General features: G+C 41.7%; 1 protein-coding gene across 3 annotated transcripts; it reads left to right on the top strand.

The window, feature by feature from the left end:
• The first annotated feature begins 926 nt into the window (after positions 1-926).
• Positions 927-21,134, top strand: MSANTD1 (Myb/SANT DNA binding domain containing 1). 3 transcript variants are annotated; one of them, XM_033160683.1, is made up of 5 exons: positions 927-1,043; positions 8,589-8,853; positions 11,275-11,325; positions 17,229-17,513; positions 20,701-21,134. In XM_033160683.1, the coding sequence occupies exons 2-5, from the start codon at positions 8,600-8,602 to the stop codon at positions 20,939-20,941; spliced, it is 831 nt and encodes a 276-aa protein (XP_033016574.1). In that variant the 5' UTR covers positions 927-1,043; positions 8,589-8,599; the 3' UTR covers positions 20,942-21,134. The 3 variants fall into 3 exon arrangements, with proteins under 3 accessions (XP_033016574.1, XP_033016575.1, XP_033016573.1); XM_033160682.1 differs by lacking the exon at positions 927-1,043 and adding an exon at positions 8,382-8,470; XM_033160684.1 differs by lacking the exons at positions 927-1,043; positions 11,275-11,325 and adding an exon at positions 8,064-8,154.
• The last annotated feature ends 849 nt before the right edge of the window (positions 21,135-21,983 follow it).

The raw sequence follows: 21,983 nt of genomic DNA, 5'->3' as shown, positions 1-21,983 counted from the left end.
TGATTCTTGATCTTGCAATTTTATATGTAAATGCCTAATAAAGGTTTGATAAGTAAAAGCATCCAGAATGAAAATGGGTTCAGTGTAAAGACTGTCTGTGGTAAGTTATGGAAAAGGCTGCCAGATGCACTACTGTAGCTAGAAGATTTAAGCTGCTACACTATCTGATTTCCCCCCCCCCCAAAAGATCCAGACCTGTGCCCTAAAAAAGTATAACAGATAATTATGACTTTGCGATGAAAAAAGGCCAGAAAAAATAAGGCTTTGTGAATTGGGCTGTTTGTGTATATTTTGCAGCTGCATTGCTCCATTACAATTTCTTTTTTAAAAATCCAACAGATCTTTTTAAGGACCAACCAAAATAGTTTCAAAATAGTCAGCAAGCTTTTTCGAACTCTTGTTTCAGACTGGATGTTATGTTAAACAAAACATGCAAAGAAAGGGTCACAATGTAATTTCAGAAATGTAGGAAATGTAATTTCAGAATTAAAATAGAAACGTGTGAGATTGCATAGGATGGAATTGTGGTGTGTGTTTGTTCTGGGTTTCTCCACCCCCCCCCCAAATGCTGCAGCCTTCTCTCTGTCTCTCTCTCGTCCACAGGCAGTTCTGCAGCAGGTGTACCTAGCACGGCCGGCAGACGGACAAAATGACTAACCAGAGGGCTGCCAGCTATTCCTTCATGGGCTTGCCAAATGGTTTTGCAATAGGTGCAGAGAAACTCAGCATGGAGAGTCTAGGGTTGCCCTATTTCAAAAAGTAAAAACCAGGACACCCTAAAACTGTTGAGTTTTTGTTTTTTTAAGGACAACCTAAAAGTTGTTGAGCCTTTTTAATACAAACCCCCAAGGTGTGGAGCAACACGATTTTCCCGATTGACTTGCCTAAGATCCAGGACAAAGCACCGCCTTTTGGAAACCCCCCCCCCCGGATGTCAATTCCGCCTTTGAAATCCTGGTAATGTCCAGATGCATGGCAGCCCTAATGGAGACAGAGTCCTGGAAAACGCCCCATCATCAGAATCTGGTGCCTGTTATGCTCAGGTGAGTGGGTGGCACAACCCCAGACATGCCTACTGTGGTAGTACAGGCGGGATATGGGAGTTGACGGCAGCAGTGTGTTCTTGCTCTCCAGTCTAGTGGGTCTTTTTAACTTACATCACTTATGCGGTAGGAACCCTTAAGCTCAAGAGAGAAAGCCCTCCTGTGGATAAATACGTTTCCAGTACGTTTCCGAGCACAATTCAAAGTGTTGGTGCTGACCTTTAAAGCCCTAAACGGCCTCGGTCCTGTATACCTGAAGGAGCGTCTCCACCCCATCGTTCTGCCCAGACACTGAGATCCAGCTCCGAGGGCCTTCTGGCGGTTCCCTCACTGCGAGAAGCAAAACTACAGGAAACCAGACAGAGGGCCTTCTCAGTAGTGGCGCCCGCCCTGTGGAATGCCCTCCCATCAGAGGTCAAGGAAATTGTCAGTGAGGCAAAGGAGAAATTTGTTGGACCTCCCATTCTTGGCAGAGTTGAGTTCCAACAGATATCAGGGTAGCTGAGGCCTCCCATGACTACTAAACCTCTCCTTTTTATTGTTTGGTTATCTAGGGCTTGCCGATCAGAAGGTCGGCGGTTTGAATCCCTGCGACGGGGTGAGCTCCCGTTGCTCGGTCCCTGCTCCTGCCCACCTAGCAGTTTGAAAGTACGTCAAAGTGCAAGTAGATAAATAGGGACCGCTCCAGCGGGAAGGTAAACGGCGTTTCCGTGTGCTGCTCTGGTTAGCCAGAAGCGGCTTTGTCATGCTGGCCACATGACCCGGAAGCTGTCTGCGGACAAACGCCGGCTCCCTCGGCCTATAGAGTGAGATGAGCGCCGCAACCCCAGAGTCGGACACGACTGGACCTGATGGTCAGGGGTCCCTTTACCTTTACCTTAATCTGCTATTTGAAGGCATCATCCAAGTCTTCAGTCTGGCTTGGAGGGCTATAGCAGACACCCACACTTAGGTTACAGTTGTTTCCTTCTCCTACCATTTTTACCCATATACTATCTATCTCTCTTCCATTCTCCAAGTCATGGATCTCTTTACAAATATACACATTCTTTACATATAATGCTGCTGCTCTGTCCTTCCTGTTTGGTCTATTTCTTTTGAATAGGTTATACCCCTCAATTTCTACATTCCAGTCATGAGTCTCATCCCGCCACTAATTCATCTTTCTTGTTTCCCATACACCATGCATTAGTATAGAGACAACTGAACCACAAGTAAACCTGAGTATCTTTCAAATGCACTTGCCAAAGAAGTTTTAATTTGGTCTGGGCTTTAATTTAATCAGGGTGAACTGACTGTCATGTTGTTGTTGTTTTCATGAGTATACAAATGTGTTGTGTGTAGTGTTTACACACATATTACTGCTATCTGCCCTTACTCCCTAGCCTTTCGGATTTGAAACCCAAGAGGACATGATCACATCCTTTACATATAATGCTGCTGCTCCTCTCTTCCTGTTTCGTCTCTTCCTTTTGAATAGGTTATATCCTGCAATTTATACATTCCAGTCATGAGTCTCATCCCACCAGGTTTCAGTAAAGCCTATTAGGTAACTTTGCCACCCTGTATTAAGTGCTCAAATTTGTCATAATTGTTTCCCAACTCTGTGCATTAGTATAGAGACAACTGAAACCATTAATCATTCCCTCCAGTGGCTTCCTTCCTGTAGTTTCTTGCTCTTTAGTAGGTTTTTGGAGTACTGTCTCAGTTTCTGGTGCATCAATGAAGCTATTATCCCCATTACCAGGTGTTCCCCTGTTGTCAGTACTATTGTCTCCCTCCCTGTCAGGATTTAGTTCCCTGTTGTAATCAGGGAAGCTTGGATTGTAGCTTTGATTCATTGGCACAAGGCAGTATATAAACATAGCAAGTAAATAATTGTTGTTGTTTAGTCGTGTCCGACTCTTTGTGACCCCATGGACCAAGTAAATAATTGGTCTCTCTAAATATTTATTCCAAACCTCTCCTACTTTTCACAATTCTGATTTATCTGTGATTTGTTTGTGTAGATATTTCCCTGAGTAGGAACCATTTCAACCATCATAATCTTTACTCCTCTAAATAACTTATAAAAAAGTGCACCAGCACTGTCATATAAACCATAACTGAAAACAAGTGGTGGTTTCATGTGAATGCACATTGTACTGGTTCACAGTGCTGCCACACAGTTCACTCCTGCCACACCACCAGGACTCAAGTCTGGTTTTTGATGTCTGAATCTGGTCTTGTGGTTTGCTTGGGGGAAACCACAAATGCGGGTTCAGATGTCATTTGCTTCCTGGCAGCGCAGCAACAACAAGAAAGGAGTGGAGTGAGAACTCATTCACATTACAGTTTGTTTTTAGCTCTGTTTAATGTAATGTGCAAACTAGACCTTTGAATGTAGCGTTCAGTAACCTTACTTTGTTATTGCCAGTTAGTAGAAAACCGGATTTTAGCCATGCAAAAATCAGCATGTCCTCCAATCAGCAAAAAGTCATATAGTTTATCTGAACTAAATAAGAAAATATTCCAAAGCATTTCTTTTGCATCCACTTGCTTTTAGTTTCTTCCTGTCTTTCTCACGGCTTCCCTCTTCCACATGTTTTGACTCTCTGCTCCTTTCAAGTGCCCCCTTCCCTCGCTTGGGAGCTTCCACCATCTTGCCACCAGCGTCCACTTCCAGTTTGTTCTGCTCATCTGCTGGGTGGCCCACAGGATAAGAACAGAGCAGTCGCTGTAACCACAATTCTTCCCACACATGTGGCAGTTGTGCCAGCTGCTCTTCACACACACACAGCTCTTTTCTCACGTGTAGCTATACCACTCTGCAGAATCACCATCGTGGACCACCAGAATGAAGCTCATGGGCCACTGGTGGTCTGCAGCCCACACTTTGAGAAGTCTTGCTTATACGTAGATATTCTTCTGTAAACCACTTTGCAATTCTGGAGGAATCCAAACTCATGCAGTTTGGGAGGAATGCATATTTACATTTGTGGGTCAGACACATGCTGGCATTCACATACCTTTGGCTAAAGAAGATGCGGGTATAAATCCTTCCCAACCCATGCCTTATTTGGATAGATCAGGCATGTCCAACAGGTCGATCGCGATCTACCCGTCGATCGCCAGGATGTTACTGGTCGATCGCCAGTAGATCGTGGGTTCCTTAGCCTAAAGGGGGGAAAAAGCTCTGCCCTTAAAAGAAGCTCAATGACTCTTGTCTTTCTCCCCCTCCCAAAATCACAATAACAATGGGCAATTGCAGGGAGAGCTCCTTCCCTCTTGCCGACACACAGCTGGTCCCGGTGGGGGGGGCGTGGTCTAACCCCGGCTTCCCAGATATCTGGCGTGGCTTCAGCAGCTGTATGTCTCCTTCTCAGTGCAGTTGCCCTCCTGGGGAGAGAAGGCTAGTAGACTTTCTTTTTAAAAGCAGACACCAGGGAGAGAGAGAGAGAGGCTGTTTCCCCTGCCACACAATCTTTAGGGTGGGATTTGTTCCTGCGTCTTCCATCGCCCCCCAACCTGGCCGTGGTGTGAAGAGAAGCCCTCTTTTCTTCCTTTCTCTTTCACTTCCTCTCCTCCCCCCCCCCCCAGTCCGTCCCATTTACAAAAATGATCAGTCGTCTCCTGTGTCTGGCTTAAAAAGCAGCGCTGCTACCATTGCTGAGTGCTTGTTCGCTGAGACTGAGCAAAGAGGGAAGTGTGCCGTTTTCACCCACCTTAGACTCTGTGACCTATTAACGCCTAATCCCAGTTGATGGCCCTGGTCGCTAAAACTGACTCCTGCCCCTCCCCCCTCGCCCCCACCCTCCATGGTTGTATGATCTCTGGAAGGGAAGACGGAGCTTTCTCTGTGCTGCTGTTTTGATCCACAGCAATCTTTTTGTGAGTGAGTTTACCCCCTTGTCCATTGCCTTTAACCCCCCCCCCCGCTGCCTTTTTTAACCCCTAAGAAAAGTGTTTGGATGATTTTTCAAATCTAAATTAAAACTAAACAAAGTCTACCTAACTGGTAGTAAACAAACACACATGGTTCGGTGTGCTTGTGTGTTGATGTGCTTTCTATTGCTGGATTAATGACTGGAGTATAAATACAGGTAGGTAGCCGTGTTGGTCTGCCATAGTCAAAACAAAATAAAATAAAAAATTCCTTCCAGTAGCACCTTAGAGACCAACTAAGTTTGTTCTTGGTATGAGCTTTTGTGTGCATGCACACTTCTTCAGATACACTGAAACAGAAGTCAACAGACCCTTATAGTATGCTACTGGAAGGATTTTTTTTGTTTTATTTTGTTTTGGAGTATAAATAAGCAGTGATGTTTTCCTGTGCTTTTCAAACAACTCACTTCTTTGCATTTCAGAATACATCTTGTCACTTAATGGTTAACACTTGCTTGCATGCAAGTAATTAAAGTAAATTATAAGCTATTTAGTCATAAAGTGTTAGTGTTCTGATATGCTGCTGCATGGAAGAAGTGTGAGTTGCTATGTCTCCTTGCTTTCAGATTCTTATAAAGTAGTTGAGAAGTAAAGGAATATATGAAGAGATGCCAACTTATGTGACCAACATCTGTGCATACTGCACCTGTGAAACTTATATTATGGTTCCTAGCAATTTCACTGCTTGAGTTCTCAAATTGTCAAAACCTCATAGGGAAAGCCTGTGTGAATAAATTGGCCCATAAAATCTATGTGTAAGATTGGTTTAATTATCCTAACAGGAGTTATATTTTTTTACTGTTTAATATTTTGTTTTGAGGTGGAATGTGCTGCAAAAGTATTTTTGGGGGTGGGTAGGGGCCTTCTTTAAATAAGAGTTACCTTAAAAGGCTAACAAATTTAGTATGGTGTAAGCCAGTGGTGTCCAAACTTTTTTCAAAGAGGGCCAGATTTGATGAAGTGAAGGGCCGTGAGGGCTGACCAAAAGGCCAACCAAAGTTGTTAATCTTTTCTAGGGTTGAAGTTGTTGAGGTTTTTAAAGGATTTTACCCCAGGAAATAAACTGCCACAGGGGCCAGATTAAACCAACTGGTGGGCCGAATTAGGTCCCCGAAATGGACTTTGGACATGCCTGGCTGAAATTTCAATTCAGTGGAGCTGAATAAATAAATAAATAAAACCTGCCCTCCAGTAGTTTCAAGCACTACTACAGGCTCCACATAATATCTGTACTGTATTGTTTACTGTGACAGCACCTGCACTTTGGAACTCCCTGCCTATTGCAGCAAAGCACGTGCCTTTGCTAGACTCTTTTCGGGCACCTGCTAAAAGCATTCTTCCTTAGGCAAGCATACCTAGATGCTTAGGAAGTTGAAGTAATCTTAATCTTAATATTTTTAAATCAATTATTTCAGAAGATCTAGTCCCTAAAAAAAGCTCAACAACTAAAAATGAACCGAACACCTAAAAAACGGGGCATTCCTCATCCCCAAAAAAGGTCAACAACTTTGAGCTGATCCCAAAAAAACGGGGGTAGATCACTGCCAGATTTTAATTCTGAAAGTAGATCACAGTCTCTTGGGAGTTGGCCACCCCTGGGATAGATCTATACAACAGTGGCCTGAAAACAACTCCCAATCTTTTCTCCAAGCCAGCCACAGTTAAATTTGGATTTTATCATTGGTGCTTCCCGAGGCAATGCTTGGAAAGTCTAAAATGCACACAGAGAATGAAAAGGAGACCCTGCTTCTAGTTAATCCTCCTCTTGGCTGCCATCTGTCACCTGGTCACATGACGCCTCCCAACTGGGTCTCCATTATATGCCCCCCCCCACTAGCATACAGTGGCACTTTGCCAGCCTTAAAAAGGTTGTTCTGCACAGGACCACTGACAGTAGCTGCTCAGAAGGTGCCTTTTGAGTGCCAGATTCTTCTATAGGAACCTGTGACTCATCAATAAAGTGAATTGTGTTTTTTATTCAAACAGCACTTAAAGCTTTTGCTCTAGGGAATCCTAATTCTGACTTCCTTACATTAAATTGGGGGGGGGGCATTAACAAGGAATGGAACAGGAGTTCTGTGTTTACAGCCTTGAAAAGGGCATTTTGTGACCTCCCCTTCCTTCAGGATCCTGTACTTTCAGCTTGTTCAGACTGAGCGTGTAATTAGTGTATAGGATACTTAAGTGTGGACTAAAGCACGTGAGAACCCTTTCCTGGGGATTAACAGCCTACGGAGTACATTGTTTTCTGCTTGCCATTAATCTCTAGGAAATGCCCAGCACTGAGGTCCGTATTGCTGTCTTAAAAATGAACACACACAAACATTTTTTTTTTCTTCCCACTGCTAGCTATCTGGTATTTCTTTTAAAATGTGAACAGTAGTTTCCTTTCTAATACAGAGAATTAATGCGCTGTGCATTAGCCGTCAGCATTGCTTCACTGGATCAAGTGCCTGGACCTTAAAGCCAGAGCTGAGTCCATCATGTTTGGCACAGCGCAGACTCTGGAATGGTGCTTTGGGAAATGAGATGCTGCGTTGCTATTACAACAGGGAACAAGGTCTAGCCTTCCGTATGAAGGAAACTACCACATAAAAACAGCAATTTATTTAGAGTTTTTAATCCTCATGCCGTTCTCCCCATTTCCATTCGCTTTTGCACAGTAAATAATCTTTATGGGTTCACCATAAGGCAGATTTAAAATGCCTCCGCTGCAGTCCTGAGGCTGCAGCACACGGCTGAATAAATGACTCCAAACAGCATTGAAATTGTTCAGATTGCAAATACATATGTGGTAATATGAACCTACAAAAGGCAAATTCATGCTGACAGGGGCTGCTGGATGGGTTTGCTTAGCAGCAGACAAGCATCTTGGAGCCCAAATCGGCCTCTGGCTCTCTCTCTCCCTTGCACACACATATGTAAACACAAATCTGTGTGCATGTTCCTGAAATAGGAATCTGGCACCATTTTAGCTGCTTAACTGTTTTCAGTGCTGCTGCTATGTACTTCAGATGCTAACTATGCTTCCACAAAGGTGTGAGACTTTTTAGACACAATTGCTGTAAAGGGGTCTTTTTGTGTGTGTGTACATGTCTTTGCCTCATCCTAGTGAATCTGTCAAGGCACAACTTAAAAGCTCATTCAGGCAGCCATGGCCCCCTGCTTGCAGCAGATTGCCTAAAAGGTAAGGGTGGAAAAATCTAAAAACAAGTAAAAACTTAAAAGTAGCTTCTCAAAGGCTGCATAGATCTTTTGTTGTTGTTGTTTGTGTTAAACCTAAAGTGTTTAAAAGCTTTAATATTGATGGCCTGTCAACTTTGTCCTGATTCTTTGGCTTTCAGTTAAAAGGTTTTTGTTGTTGTAGCTTATGCAGTTGCTCTGTTGCTATGGAAACGTGACATCAAAATGACGTTTCTCTGTTTAAAAGCTTTTAACTAAATTCCTGCCTGTCAGATGTAGGCCCCATTTTGTGCACTCAAGCTTCAAGCTGTTGCAAAGAGGTTTCATGTGTTCTCTTGTCATTCAAATCCTGTAGCTGCATATGCATGCCTTGCACTGCAAAATCCTAAACTAAAAACTGAAATCTATATTAAGTGTTCTCTTTTAAAACCCTTTTAGGTCAATCAGGAATGGCTGCTGCAGAAATCCCCAGTTATATTGTTTCTTCTCAGACTGAGAAGCACAGGAGGGCCAGGAACTGGACTGATGCAGAAATGAGGGGCTTAATGCTGGTTTGGGAAGAATTTTTTGATGAATTGAAACAAACTAAAAGGAATGCCAAAGTTTATGAGAAAATGGCTAACAAACTCTTTGAAATGACTGGAGAAATTCGACATGGAGAAGAAATAAAGATAAAAATTACAAACATGACATTCCAGTACAGGTAAGCTTCAGTTAATTCCTTTTATTTGGGTGATTTCTAGATATTAATCAGGCTCTTTGCCTTTCTGAAAATATCTTGCAAAGAGAAACCACAGATGAAAGATTAAAGGTTGTTCATAGGGCTCTTAAAAATCACTCTTAACAGCACCATGTTATCATTCCTATTTTTTCTCCTTACTGCTTTCAAATGGTAGCATAACTTTGGTGGTGGTTTTTTGTTAATTACTGTTTTTTTATGAAACAAGGGGATGCAAAAGATAGTATGAATTATTTTTTTGTTTTTTGTTTTTATTTTAGCTTTCACTTGCACTTCAAACCGGGCTCAGCTTAGATCGATTTTGAACTGGTCTTCTCAAATGTGAAAACTAAATACAATTTAAATAAAATAATTATTGCTTTAAAATCTCTAAATTTTGCAATCGCAGACTGAGGAAGTTACCCTCCGGAGGACTAAAATAACTGCATGCCTCACCACTGAGTGACACACGTTGCTATAATTGTAGTAGCTAGCATTAGCAAAGGAACAATTACATTTGCAGACAGAAATCAGTGCACACTGTAAACACTGTTCCAGCTGGGGGAGGAAACTGAGGTATCCGAAATGAGATAATGAAGCAGATAGAGCCCATCAGGAGAGGAAGTTGGCTTAGGAAAATGAAATATTTGCAGCCTAGGGACAGAAAAATATTTGCATGGTGTTGAAAAGCATTTTCCTATTTTCCTATGTGGCATCTGCTTTTAGCTATGTTCTAATTTGCGACAACATGTAATCTCTAATATGGATCTGTTGGAGGTTAACTATAATTCATTAATCTGAAATACACGATTCCTTTATTTAATCTCCTTTCAGCGCAGAAAAATGGTGATTATAAAAAAGTAACAGGCATCCATATTAAATCTGCTTGTTTGGGTTTTTTTGGGCCTGGGTGGGTTAGGTTAGAACATCATTTTTATATTTAAACCATATGCTGTGCAATCTACGACTCCCTATTAGCATTTATAAATTTGTGCCTTCATTTTCACTTTTGGCTAGATCATCTTAAGTTGGTGACCTCTTAAGTTATTATATGTGTTTTGCATGAAACGGTGAATATTCTCAAAACGATATGGCACCAGTATCATTTACACATGTACAATCTGAAACACATACGGTAGTTTGTGCCCTTAGTCTGACAAGAGAGTGAGAAATCCAGAAAAAAGTGGGCTGAAGTTTTTAGTCTGAAGGCCCGCCTTTGGTTCATAAATTGAGATGGCTCCCAAAGCATAAAGGAATAAGAGGTGCTCCATCTCTTTCTCTCACACAACACATGAATGTGTATGCATAGAAATATATCAACAAACACTATCTCACACACACATATAATCCATATTTTAAAAAAATATACCAAAATGTTTTGAAAGTACAATACTGGGAGCTTTGACACCACCCTCTGACCGTGACATACTCACAGTACTTTAACCACCGGGACAGGACTCAGAATACAACTGGCGTTGAGAGCATCCTAGTGTGTATAAATCACTCCATTTCTTTTGCTCATAAACTTAAAAGGTAAAGGGACCCCTGGCCATTAGGTCCAGTCGTGTCCGACTCTGGGGTTGCGACGCTTATCTCGCGTTATTGGCCGAGGGAGCCGGTGTACAGCTTCCAGGTCATGTGGCCAGCATGACTAAGCCGCTTCTGGCAAACCAGAGCAGAGCATGGAAATTCCGTTTACCTTCCCGCTGGAGTGGTACCTATTTATCTACTTGCACTTTGATGTACTTTTGAACTGCTAGATGGGCAGGAGCTGGGACTGAACAACGGGAGCTCACCCCATCACAGGGATTCGAACCGCCGACCTTCTGATCGGCAAGCCCTAGGCTCTGTGGTTTAGACCACAGCACCACCCGCATCCCTCATAAACTTAAACTATGCTAAAAACAAAGGCATCTAAATATTTGCAGACATTCAAGTTTAAATATTACGGCTCTGTGTATACGAATGATAATCTGGACACATACAGCAATGCCTTCATTAATTTCCAAAAAAGCTGAAATGTTCTGAAGAGCTCTGCTTCAGTCCAATAGCTAAGATTCTGCAAAGCCTGCTTTAGTCCAGAAGTAGAGATTACTAGAGGAATTGCAATTTCTCCCCCCACCGCCTTATTGCTTTCAGCTGTGGCTGAGACTGTTCTAGTTCACAAGGGAAGGTGTAAATATCAATTATTATTCATCATGCTGTTTGCAAAATGGAGTGATCTAGATGGGCCTCTTCCCGAGAGAGACTTATGGCAGATACCACTTTTGGTGCTTCCTCTTTTCCCTGCTCACAATCAAATATCACCAAAAAAAGCACTATCAAGCATGCGTGAAATTTTAAAAAGTGATAAACAGGACATTTGTAACACTTGTTAGCATTTGTAACGTTTAATTTTACAACCAGATGCATGCATATAATTGGAGAACCAAGCAGTGATGTAAGAAGAGTCAAGTGGTGAGTAAATAAATCTTCCCTCTTGCTGGTTAGGCAGCATCACACGAGGAAAGGTCCTTGCCTGGGGTGAGGAGTCATCCCACGCTCTCAATTAATACTTGAGCTAAGTGCTTAAGATTTACATAGTTCAACTTTTTTTATATAGATAAACCAGAGAAAACTAGGTATTAGAAATATGCTGTAGAGCCTGCAATAAGCCTACGTGCAACATATAAATGTATAAGGATTCTGCTGCGCTTTGGTTTTCTGTTGAGGTTCATTGTGGATAGAGAAAGTGACAGTTCCACATCAGAGTTTCCGCCTCCCGCCCTCAGTCAGACTCTCCTCTTGAACAGGTAGCATGAATTGCGGAGTGGCTGGGAAGGATTTAGTATATACCATATATACTTGAGTATAAGCCTAGTTTTTCAGCACATTTTTTGTGCTGAAAAAGCTGCCCTCGGCTTATACTTGAGTGAGGTGGGCGGTGAGGGGCGGTGAGAAAGAAGCCCTTTCTCTCCGCTCGTGCCGCCACCCGCTCTCTCCAGTCAACCATTCCTTAAGAAGCGTACAAGAACAGCGGTTCTTTGCTCTCCCCAGGCAGCTTGTTCCATTCCTGAGCTGCTCACATAAATGCAAACTTGGCAAAGGAGGAAGAGGAAGGAGCTGCTTTCGGGCTGCTCGTTCCTCCTCCTCCTCCACAGCGGCAAAGGTGAACCGGCTTATACTCGAGTCAATAAGCTTTCCCAGGTTTTTGTGGGAAAATTAGGTGCCTCGGTTTATATTCAGGTCGGCTTATATTCGGGTATATGCGGTAAGTCTAATTAATAATAATAATAATAAGGATCCACTGTTATTTCAAGTTTTGTTTTAGCAGTTTGACCCCGTAATTGAAAAGGGCATTGTTTTGCTCTACTTATTAAATTTAAAAGCATAGGTGCCTCAGTTTATTCAAGCAAAATCATTACAAATTACCTTCCACCACCCAGTAACCTTGCTTGCCTAGTTGAGAAGCACCTGCGGCAAAGACCAGCTCCTTGGCAAGGCAGTGAGGGTGTTCTGGGTACCTGTGACTCTCTTCAGGGCTGGACCTCCTCAGCTGGAAAGCATCCAGCCGACATGATGCAGTGGAGCAACCTTGACAGCATGACCCCCAAAGGGTGCCATGCCCTTTTTGAGTTTTATTTTGCTGACTTAAAAAAATAAAATAAAACCTAGGCCTTTGTGTAAAAGTGTTGAGTTGTATGGAATGTTAATTATCAGCTGGTGGAGATGTTAGGAGAGGGAGAGCAGTTGCTCTACACTCCAGCGTGTGAGCCTGTTCTTGTGGATCCTGCCCACCACCCACCCATTCCATGCTGGGCTTGCAGACTTGTGTTTCTTTTCTCTCTAGGCTCTGGTTATTGTAATGTGTAGTTAATGAGTACTTTGTTGGCTGCAGTACGAAACAGAAGTGGTTTCCGCTCTAGGATGAGAGCCTTTTAGTGGAACCTGCCTGCTGTGTGAGAGGCAGGAGAGACACCCAAGGTGTGCTAGAGAGAGGGGTGGCTGGATTGGTGCTTTCTTTGTTTCTTGTTGGAGTTCCTAACACATATCCAGTGCGATTTATGGGTATTTTGTATTATTTTGATTTATTTATGGCATTTTTCTTTCATGTTGATATGTTTTCCACTGCTTTGGAGACCTTTTGGCCAAAAAGTGGTATACAGGCATATCCCCATTTGCGTGCGATGGGCACATGTGCAACCACTGATGCACACACCATTTTGGCACGGCAAGGGGGCGGGGCAGACTTATGCATGTCCGACTGACACATGCAGTGCCTAGTAACGCAATCCCTGCGTAAATGGGGAGTTATATATAAGCCCTAGCATAGCACAGCAACAAATAACGTATTTTTCCACCTATGACGCCCCCATGTATAAGACGCCTCCTTATTTTTGACATTATTTTTTAGGGGGGAAACCTAGTCTTATACACGGAGAAATATGGTATATCCAGAGTTAGAGATGGAGTAGCAAGCACATTAAGGAAGTCTGATGAATTTTCTCCGTACAAATTCCAAAGCAGCCCACCTGATCCACACCTTCTGGATTAATGTGTATATAGGAACATATTTATCTTTCGGAATCTGCCCTTGCAACAAATTTGACAAGGTGACAATGTGGTCTGGAGGTTACTTTTAATTCAATTTTACAAATGTATGTATTTACAAGTAAGTTGCTAGAGGCTGCAAATGGAGGCAGTCATGTTTTTTCCTTACTTTATCCCTGGGAGGGACAGCAACATCCTTGCATCTCTTCGTTCCAGTGGAATTTGCAGCCCTATTTTGAATGTGTGTATTGCAAACAGAAGCAGCAGCCAGGCTCTCTAGCTGCTTGGAGTGATGACTTGGATTGTAAAAAAAAGATACAGTAATATTTTATCAAATAGCCAATCAGTTTTCTTTCGTAAAAAATTTGTTTGGAACTTTGGGGGAAGAAATTACACATTAATTGAGAAAATGGATAGAATGATCACATGTGAAACTGACATATACATTGTTGTTTATGGAGGAGCAGTCTACAGTATATTGGCATTTAAATTACCCAGTACTATATATTATTTTACAATGTTACTAGAAACCCTTTTTATTGGAACCTGTTTTGTAGAAGTAAAAGGTATCTAAAACAATTTTGTTCTGTTTTTTTTTTTAAAAAAACTTTCATCTATTATTCTAAAAGATTAAAAAATAAAATGAAATCCCTCCAGATTTCCAACTTTCCAACAAAAGGGAAATAAAACCATCAGAGGAAGAAAGGAGGCCAGGAACCATTTGACCCCAATCTTAATTTTTGTCCCCCACTCTTCACATTTCTACTCTCTGCTCTGTTTACAAGGATATTGAGAAGGAAGGACAGCTTTATTTCCCTTTTGCCACCTTCTGAGAATCCTTTATCCTGCTATGGAGCAATAAAATGCTCAGGTTCAAGACTGACAGCCAGCCCCAAATCTGAGCCCTCCAGTGATAAGTTGTACAGCACAGGAGGTGGGAAAGGAAAAGAGGTGTCATCCCTCTCAAGAGGTCCTTTTTTAGGGATGGAACTCACTGGAATGGAGTATTGTCTCCTCTTTTTTTGCTGCCCTTGGCAGCCATTTTGTATTGGCACCTCATTTTTCACCCCTCCAAAAGCTCTGTATAAAGCACACTTACATATCCAATTTCCAAACTTCATAAAATGTGATTTATATTTTTTTTAAACGTCAAAATTTTCTCAAGAGTCGCTGGGTGCAGGAGTTGCCATGCTTTTCAGTGTGGATTCTTTGATGTCGCAATTGGAGAGGGAGAAATCACCCAAATCGCTTCAGAAAGTTGCATTTGAATATTTTACCAGTTTTCTCTTCTATTTGAATAATTCATTCATAGCAGAGACACAACTTAAGTACTGCACTTTTGCACCCCTCTCTTCCCTTTAGCCACCGATTGGCACATGAGCAATGTTATTTATAATTTATTTTGAAAGCTTTTTTACAAGCCTCAAGAGATTAATCTTGTTTTCATTCAGTAGGTCAAGTAGAGTATTAGCAAACAAAACACCATAATAATAAAAAGAGAATCCAAGAGACAGGAATGCTATATTTTGAATGGTAAACATACACCTGGTCTTTAAATATCCCGGACTTATTTTTCAGTCAACAGGGTCTTGGGGAGAATATCAGAAATATGCAAAGGAAAAAGCGTTTCAAAGCGCCAAAATTCTGGCATGCTTTTTCCATTCAAAAAGTGGCAATCAGATACCATCAGCACTTGAAGTGTACCTTAAAGCTAAACCCCTAGCACAGTTATTATATGGGTTTCAGATTTGGACAGGTGCTCACCTTGGATCTACAGAAGCTGTTCAATCTAACCTCCTAAGGCAGGTTTTTTTTTTTAACTTTTCCATCCTGTGTTCCAAATGCTTCATTGCGCCTGGAGGCTAATCTCGCCTCTGTTGAATTACAGATTTGGTGTAGGATTTAATTATTGGCTTCATCTAAATTTAAACCCCACCGGTCTACTACCCTTAGTATTGCAAGATTGCCACGAGAGCGCTTGGACAAAAATTGTCAACCAGAAGCTTTACTTTTCTGGTTTATCACCACTACAGTTATTAACACTGGGCTTCTGTAAAGCAAATAATTTAATTAGACAGTGCCTATATGATATCGAGAGACAGAATAATTTAGCCACAATAAGGAAATTTTGTCCATGCCATGATTATTTCCCACCTAGTCATTTTGACCCTTTGGCACCCTATTTGCAAAATTTAACAATTCCAAAATACAGACGCGCTTTCACTTTTGCAAGATTGAATATACTGCCTTTGGCTGAACTTGAGGGTCAATTTCGAAAAATTCTGCTGGGAAAATTGTTATGTCTATGTGGAGATGGCAGTATGGAGTCAGTGGCTCATGTGCTTCTGGCTTGCACTCTTTATATAAAGTTTTGAGGAGTGAGGTTATTAGCCCTCTACTGTTGTCCATGCCTGGTCACTCAACCTTTGCTACTGAGTCCTTTTTTCCTAGCAGATCAAGATGATCAGGTGACAGCAAAAACTGCAAAAAAATAGCAGGGGCAATTAGAATAGAATCTATTACTTTTTTAAAAATAAAATCTTTATTTTATTTCCAAATAGTTTACAAATTTTTACAAATTTTACAAATACACATTGCATACAATAAAAGAAACAATTTACATTAGAATAGGATCTATTACTTGATTATTGATGTAAACCTCCAAAATGTATTTTGTATAGTTAAGTTTTAACCTCAATCTTCAGTACATTTTATTTTATTGCTACGGCTAGTGGCTGATGCAAATAAACATTCTTCTGATCACTCTGATTCACTCAGGCTTTTGCTTAGGTAGAGTTGGCCTTTCCTTATGGATGTGCTGGTCTTGTTAATGTGTTATACAGAAGTTGATCTGCTTGGTCTTATTGTTTATAATGTTTTTAGTGCAACCCGCTCTGAGATGTATTTTTTAAAATAAGGGTGTGCTCTAAATTCCTCAGTTAAATACACTTCAGCCCACTGATCAAGACTTGTGCTAGTCCACCATGCCACCTTAGATAATTTCTGCTAAATTGTTTATTTATTGTTTTTAGAATCCACCTTTCAACCAGAAGGTTTGCAGGACAATGCGCAGTATTATATTAAAAGACTATGAAACATAATATAAAACCAGTACGTCTCATAAACAAACAACCAGCGTAACAGTAAAAAGAGAATTCATTAGTTCAGCTGGCCCCAAACATCTGAAGGTGTTTCATAATACCAAAAAGCTTCTAATGCGGAGGACAATTGTATTTCATTTAACAGCCAGAAAGCGGGGAGGTCCTGCTCCATGTTGTCATGCTATTAACCATAGTTGTTGATAGAATTACAGCAGTGTATCTCCCATGGACCTTAAGGCCCAGGTTGGAAAATGATGGGAGTGACCATTCTTCGAACACTTGTGTGCTTGAATAGCATTTTCTGTCAAAGTGTTCTTTCCTGGCCTCTTAAAATATTACAAGTTCTTCAGCAGAACTGACAGTTTGTATAAATCGTTGCCTCTTGCAAAAGTTTGGAGTCAGAAATGAAGAGCAAGTATTTGGTTTGCTTGAATGGGAGTTCAGTTGGAATGCAATTAATCAGTTGAGATATGCACATTCTCCAAGGCCAGTTGGATGGTGTACAAAATGCATTTGAGATATGCACATTCCTTAAGACCTTTTGGAGATTATGTATACTGACCAGGAAATGTGCACAATTAATGAACAGATTATGATGTGCACATATGAACAGCTCAACTTACATCCCTCCCAACACACACAAACACACACACACATTTTTATAGTAGAATTTTTGAAACCTGCATGAAATTACTATCTGGGTTTTCATGATTATTTCTTTCATTGCAGGAAATTAAAATGTATGACTGATAGTGAAACGCTTGCACCTGATTGGCCTTACTTTAAAACCATTGATAGAATACTTTCTAAAGTGTCAGAGCACAATGATGTGAAAATGCATGACAGTCAGCTGCCAGGTCCTTCAACATCCCAGACTGAGGCATCACAGTCACCATCTGCCAAGTCTACTCCACTCTATTTGCCTTATAACCAGTTCACTTATGAAGGGAGAGAAGAATTTTTTGAAGATGAGCATTCTGAGAGCTCTTCCAGCTTACTTTCTTATAAGTTAAGGTAACAGTTATATATTACTTTGATATTTTACATATTGGGCCCTATGTGGGATATAGGATAAAGCTGCAAAAATCTATTTCTCTAAGGACCACTTAATTTGGGGGCTTCAGGGGCTCTCTTGTTTTCTTCAGCTGTGAAGGGTCTAGTAGTAGTTATAGTTTAGTCAGATGTATGCAAAGTTTAGTCAAATGTATGCAAAGGACAGATCCTGAAGTTGAGGCTCCAGTACTTTGGCCACCTCATGAGAAGAGAAGACTCCCTAGAAAAGACCCTGATGTTGGGAAAGATGGAGGGCACAAGGAGAAGGGGACGATAGAGGATGAGATGGTTGGACAGTGTTCTCGAAGCTACTAACATGAGTTTGGCCAAACTGCGGGAGGCAGTGGAGGATAGGGGTGCCTGGCGTGCTCTGGTCCATGGGGTCACGAAGAGTCAGACACGACTGAACAACTGAACAACAACAACATGCAAAGGGCTGCTGTCTTTTAATGTGAAAAATTATAGGCTCCCTTTTGTGGGATTCCAGACCATCTCCATCAGCAACTCTTGCAGTATCAGGGGAGAAGTGATACAGTGAGGTCTCCTCCATCAATTGGACCCAACCTCCATCTGATCCTCCCCTCCTAGAACCATCACAGGCTTATTTTCCTCTTCCCTCACTGTCTGTTCCTTTTTGTATTGCATTGAGTTACTTGTAAGCCGTTGTTTTAAACTGTGAGTTGCCTTGAGTGCATTGACACACAGACAACATATACTGTAAATGTAGTAAGCAATTAAAAAGGTAGTCCAGCTTTTACTCAAAGGGTATATTTTGACCATGAATGTCAAGACTAGTGACCCTGACAAAACTCGTAAAGTGACTTGTTTTGAGTTCTATCTATCACTAGATAGAATTCACTAGACAGAAATCGTAATTCTCAAACTTATAACAAACCATGACTTTGATCCTTTAAAAAAAAAACGTAATTCAAACCAAGATTAATTATGAGTTACTAGATATTAACTTGCACCTTAGTCATGGTTGGCCTGACTAATCAGCCAAATTCCTTCACCTTTGTGCATGCTCAGATAATTATTGTTGTAACCCTTTAGTGTCCAAAGGAAATGAATAATATCTGTTTGCAATATGCATGTGTGTAATGATTTTACATTAACCCTTCAATTGCTCATTGGCAAAAAAAACACCTTTTGGTGTGCAAGTCAATGGAGCATCAAGCTTCTGTATGCATTTGAACACTAACTAGATTTGGGCTGGCAGGGGGCAATTATCTTTTGTTTTTTGAAGGCGCACTTGCTACTTAATTCCATTCTAGGATTTCTCACCACCTTCCAGGGCACTCCGTTCCACGGTTGAACAGCTCTTACCATCAGAAACTTCTTCCTAATGTTTAGTCGGAATCTCATTTCTTGCAACTTGTAGCCATTGATTCAGACCCTACCTCCCCAGAGCAGGAGAAAGCAAGCTTTCTCCATCTTCCATGTGACAGCCCTTGAGATATTTGAAGATGGCTATCATCTCTCAGTCTCCCTTTCTCTAGGCTAAACATACCCAGATCCCTCAACCATTCCTCATAAGGCTTGGTTTCATCTTGATTACCCTCCTCTGCACGCATTCCAGCAAGTCAACATCCTTCTTAAATTGTGGTGCCCAGAACTGGACACAGTACAGTGGTGCCCCGCTAGATGAAAATAATTCGTCCTGCGAAAATTTTCGTCTAGCGGGTTTTTCGTTTAGCAAAGCAGCAATGACAGCCGCGCTTTCACTAAACGAAAAAAAAAGACGAAAATTTTTCGTCTTGCGAGGCAGCCCCATAGACTTTTTCGTCTAGCGGGGCAGCATTCTGCAAGACGAATACCTTCGTCTAGCGAGTTTTTCGTCTAGCGAGGCATTCGTCTTGCGGGGCACCACTGTATTCCAGTTGTGGTCTGACCAAGGCAGAATAGAGTGGTACCATGACTTCCCTTGATCTGGACATTATACTTCTGTTAATGCAGCCTATAGGAGCATTATCTTTTTTTGCTGTTGCATCGCACTGTTGACTCATGTTAAGCTTGTGGTCTACTAAGTCACCTAGATCCTTTTAGACCCTTAGAACTCTTCTATTATGAATTATTTTAAGTATGCAAAGTTTTTCATTAAAAGATACTGCTATGTTCCACCACAATCTCTACGCAGTGACAGACTCCAGGTGTTCCAAGTGCTTTTTCCAGGGTTCAGTTTCCTGAGAATGAAGGTCAGAGGTGGTGTGTTTAGGATATGTGGTTTCATTTACACATATATATAACCTGAGCATAAGACTTATTAGCAGCATTAACACCCCAACAGATCTTGTTCCTCCACTAGTCACAACTTAAGATCCGGCACAGATCATGCAAATCTCTGTCTCTCCAGCTTCCAACTCTCACACACATCTCTGGCTATTGTTCAGCAGCCAGTTTGGGTGGGGCGGAGGAGAAAGGCCCCCCTCGGCAGAGGAACTAGTTTGTCAAGCTTCCCCTCTCATAGATTCTGCTCTCATAGATATAGGATTGCAGGCCTGGAAGGCAAACCAGGGTTTCATCCAGACTGACCCCACCCCAAACGCTAAACAATACAATTTGACAGTTTTTGGTTTTTTGCATTTCTTTCCTCTCATCACTCCTTGCGTTGTTTTCTCCACACTAGGTACATATGGAACTAACAACAGAAGATAACAGCTACAGTGAAGTGGGCTCTAGTCTGATAAAACATATGTCATAATATACTTGCTAGTCTTTAAGGTGCCAAAGACTCTGTGTTGTTTATACTGCCTAACATAGCCAGCCCTCTGGCTATGTTATATAAAGCATTATTTTCAGATAGGAGGAGGAGGATTGGGACCTTGGGTTGGTGGGATGTGTGGACAAACAGTATTCCTTGTGAAAACAATGCTAAGTGCTGGGTGAGTATATCAAATAATGCTTCCACCTGGGTTGTAGGAGAGCATGGAATACCCAACAAGTTTGAGAGAAATTTGAGAAACTACAGGAGTGTCCCCTTGCTTTGCCAGGGTCCCCAGCAGCATGGAAGGCGCTTCTTGAGTTCAAGTGAATGCATGCGCAGGGCAGCCCTGCTTTTGCCCCATCCAGGTGAACATTAGATATTACCCAACCATGTGATATAGCAGATCACAAAAGCAGATTTAATGCCGAAATGTTTGCTTTTCAGAGCTGAAGAGAGGCCCATAAAGAAAAGGAAAATGCAGAGTTGTAGCTTTCAAAAGAAGAAACTAAAGTTAATGGAAGCAATGCTAGAGGAACAAAAGAAACTGAGTAGGGCAATGGAAGAAACTTGCAGGGAAGTAAGAAGGATTCTGGATCAGCAGAACATCATCCAAGTTCAGAGCCTTCAGTTGCAAGAGAGAATGATGAATTTATTGGAGAAAATGATATCTAAAGCCAATGTTTAGTTTCTTTTGCAGTGCTCCTGAAAATACAATATTTATCTATTTTACAGAAATTGCATATCCTATGATTGCCTCTTCCTTCCAGGTAAATAAAAAAATGTAATGTAATTATGAAGAGTTTAATCAGTGTAGGAGGTGAGCCATCTAGACAACTGGGTGTTTCTTAATGAAATAAAATGTGGTCTTGCTTTGTGAATTTTTTTTTTCTAGATTCTAGACAGTTTATTTGAACTGGGATGCTCAGTTTAGGGCACCCAACTATTTTCTGTTCAATGTTTTCGTGTCTATTTTTTTAAAACCTGAGAATAATGCAGAAACAGGATAGAATGGATTTATGAGTGAACAATTCGTCTGCCCCCGACAAAGGGGAGAGGAAGAGGGGTTGGCGCAAAAAAAAAAAAAATCGCCCCTGAAATCTGTCTCCCATTATCTGTGTAAGGTCATGAGCTTCGACAACAGCTGGAGCTGAGAAGTAGGAGAAGTGGCAAGGCAGTTGGAGACAGTATGGCGCTGAAGTGTATGACGACGCGACGCTGCTATCACAACAAAATCAAACGCGAGAGAAGCTTCCCATCCTTGTCACACTGCAGCACATAGTCGTGTGAATTTTTTCACCCTTCCCCGTCACCTTGCCCTCTTTCCAGCCACACCAAGTACTTGGGTCACTATTGCAGTAAAGTGATGGGGGGGGGGGTGCCCTGCTGCCAATACAGCTCTTTGCGAAAGGGACCCCTAGGTACGCCTCTGGTCACCAAACAGTACCAACTGTGTGGTCAGCTGCAAGGAGGTTTAGGATTTAAACCAAAAGAGGATAGCCAGTATGACCTTCAATCCATGTTTCTTGGACCTTCAACGCAAGAGAGTGGCCGCTGAAGTCAGGTGCTGCTTGCAGGCTTTCTAGAGGCATCTAGTTGGCTCTTGTGAGAACAGGAAGCTTGACTGGGTGGCCCTTTGGCCTGATCCTGCACACGTTTCCTATGTTCAGTGTGTGTAAAAACTTCAGACCTTTAGGTTACATTGGATGTCAAGAGATGCAGAAGAGCCA

The sequence above is a fragment of the Lacerta agilis genome, chromosome 9 (assembly GCF_009819535.1).
Source record: "Lacerta agilis isolate rLacAgi1 chromosome 9, rLacAgi1.pri, whole genome shotgun sequence".
Classification (NCBI taxonomy): domain Eukaryota; kingdom Metazoa; phylum Chordata; class Lepidosauria; order Squamata; family Lacertidae; genus Lacerta; species Lacerta agilis.
Note: the sequence above shows the minus strand (reverse complement) of the source record. Positions and strands in the feature narration are given on the sequence as shown.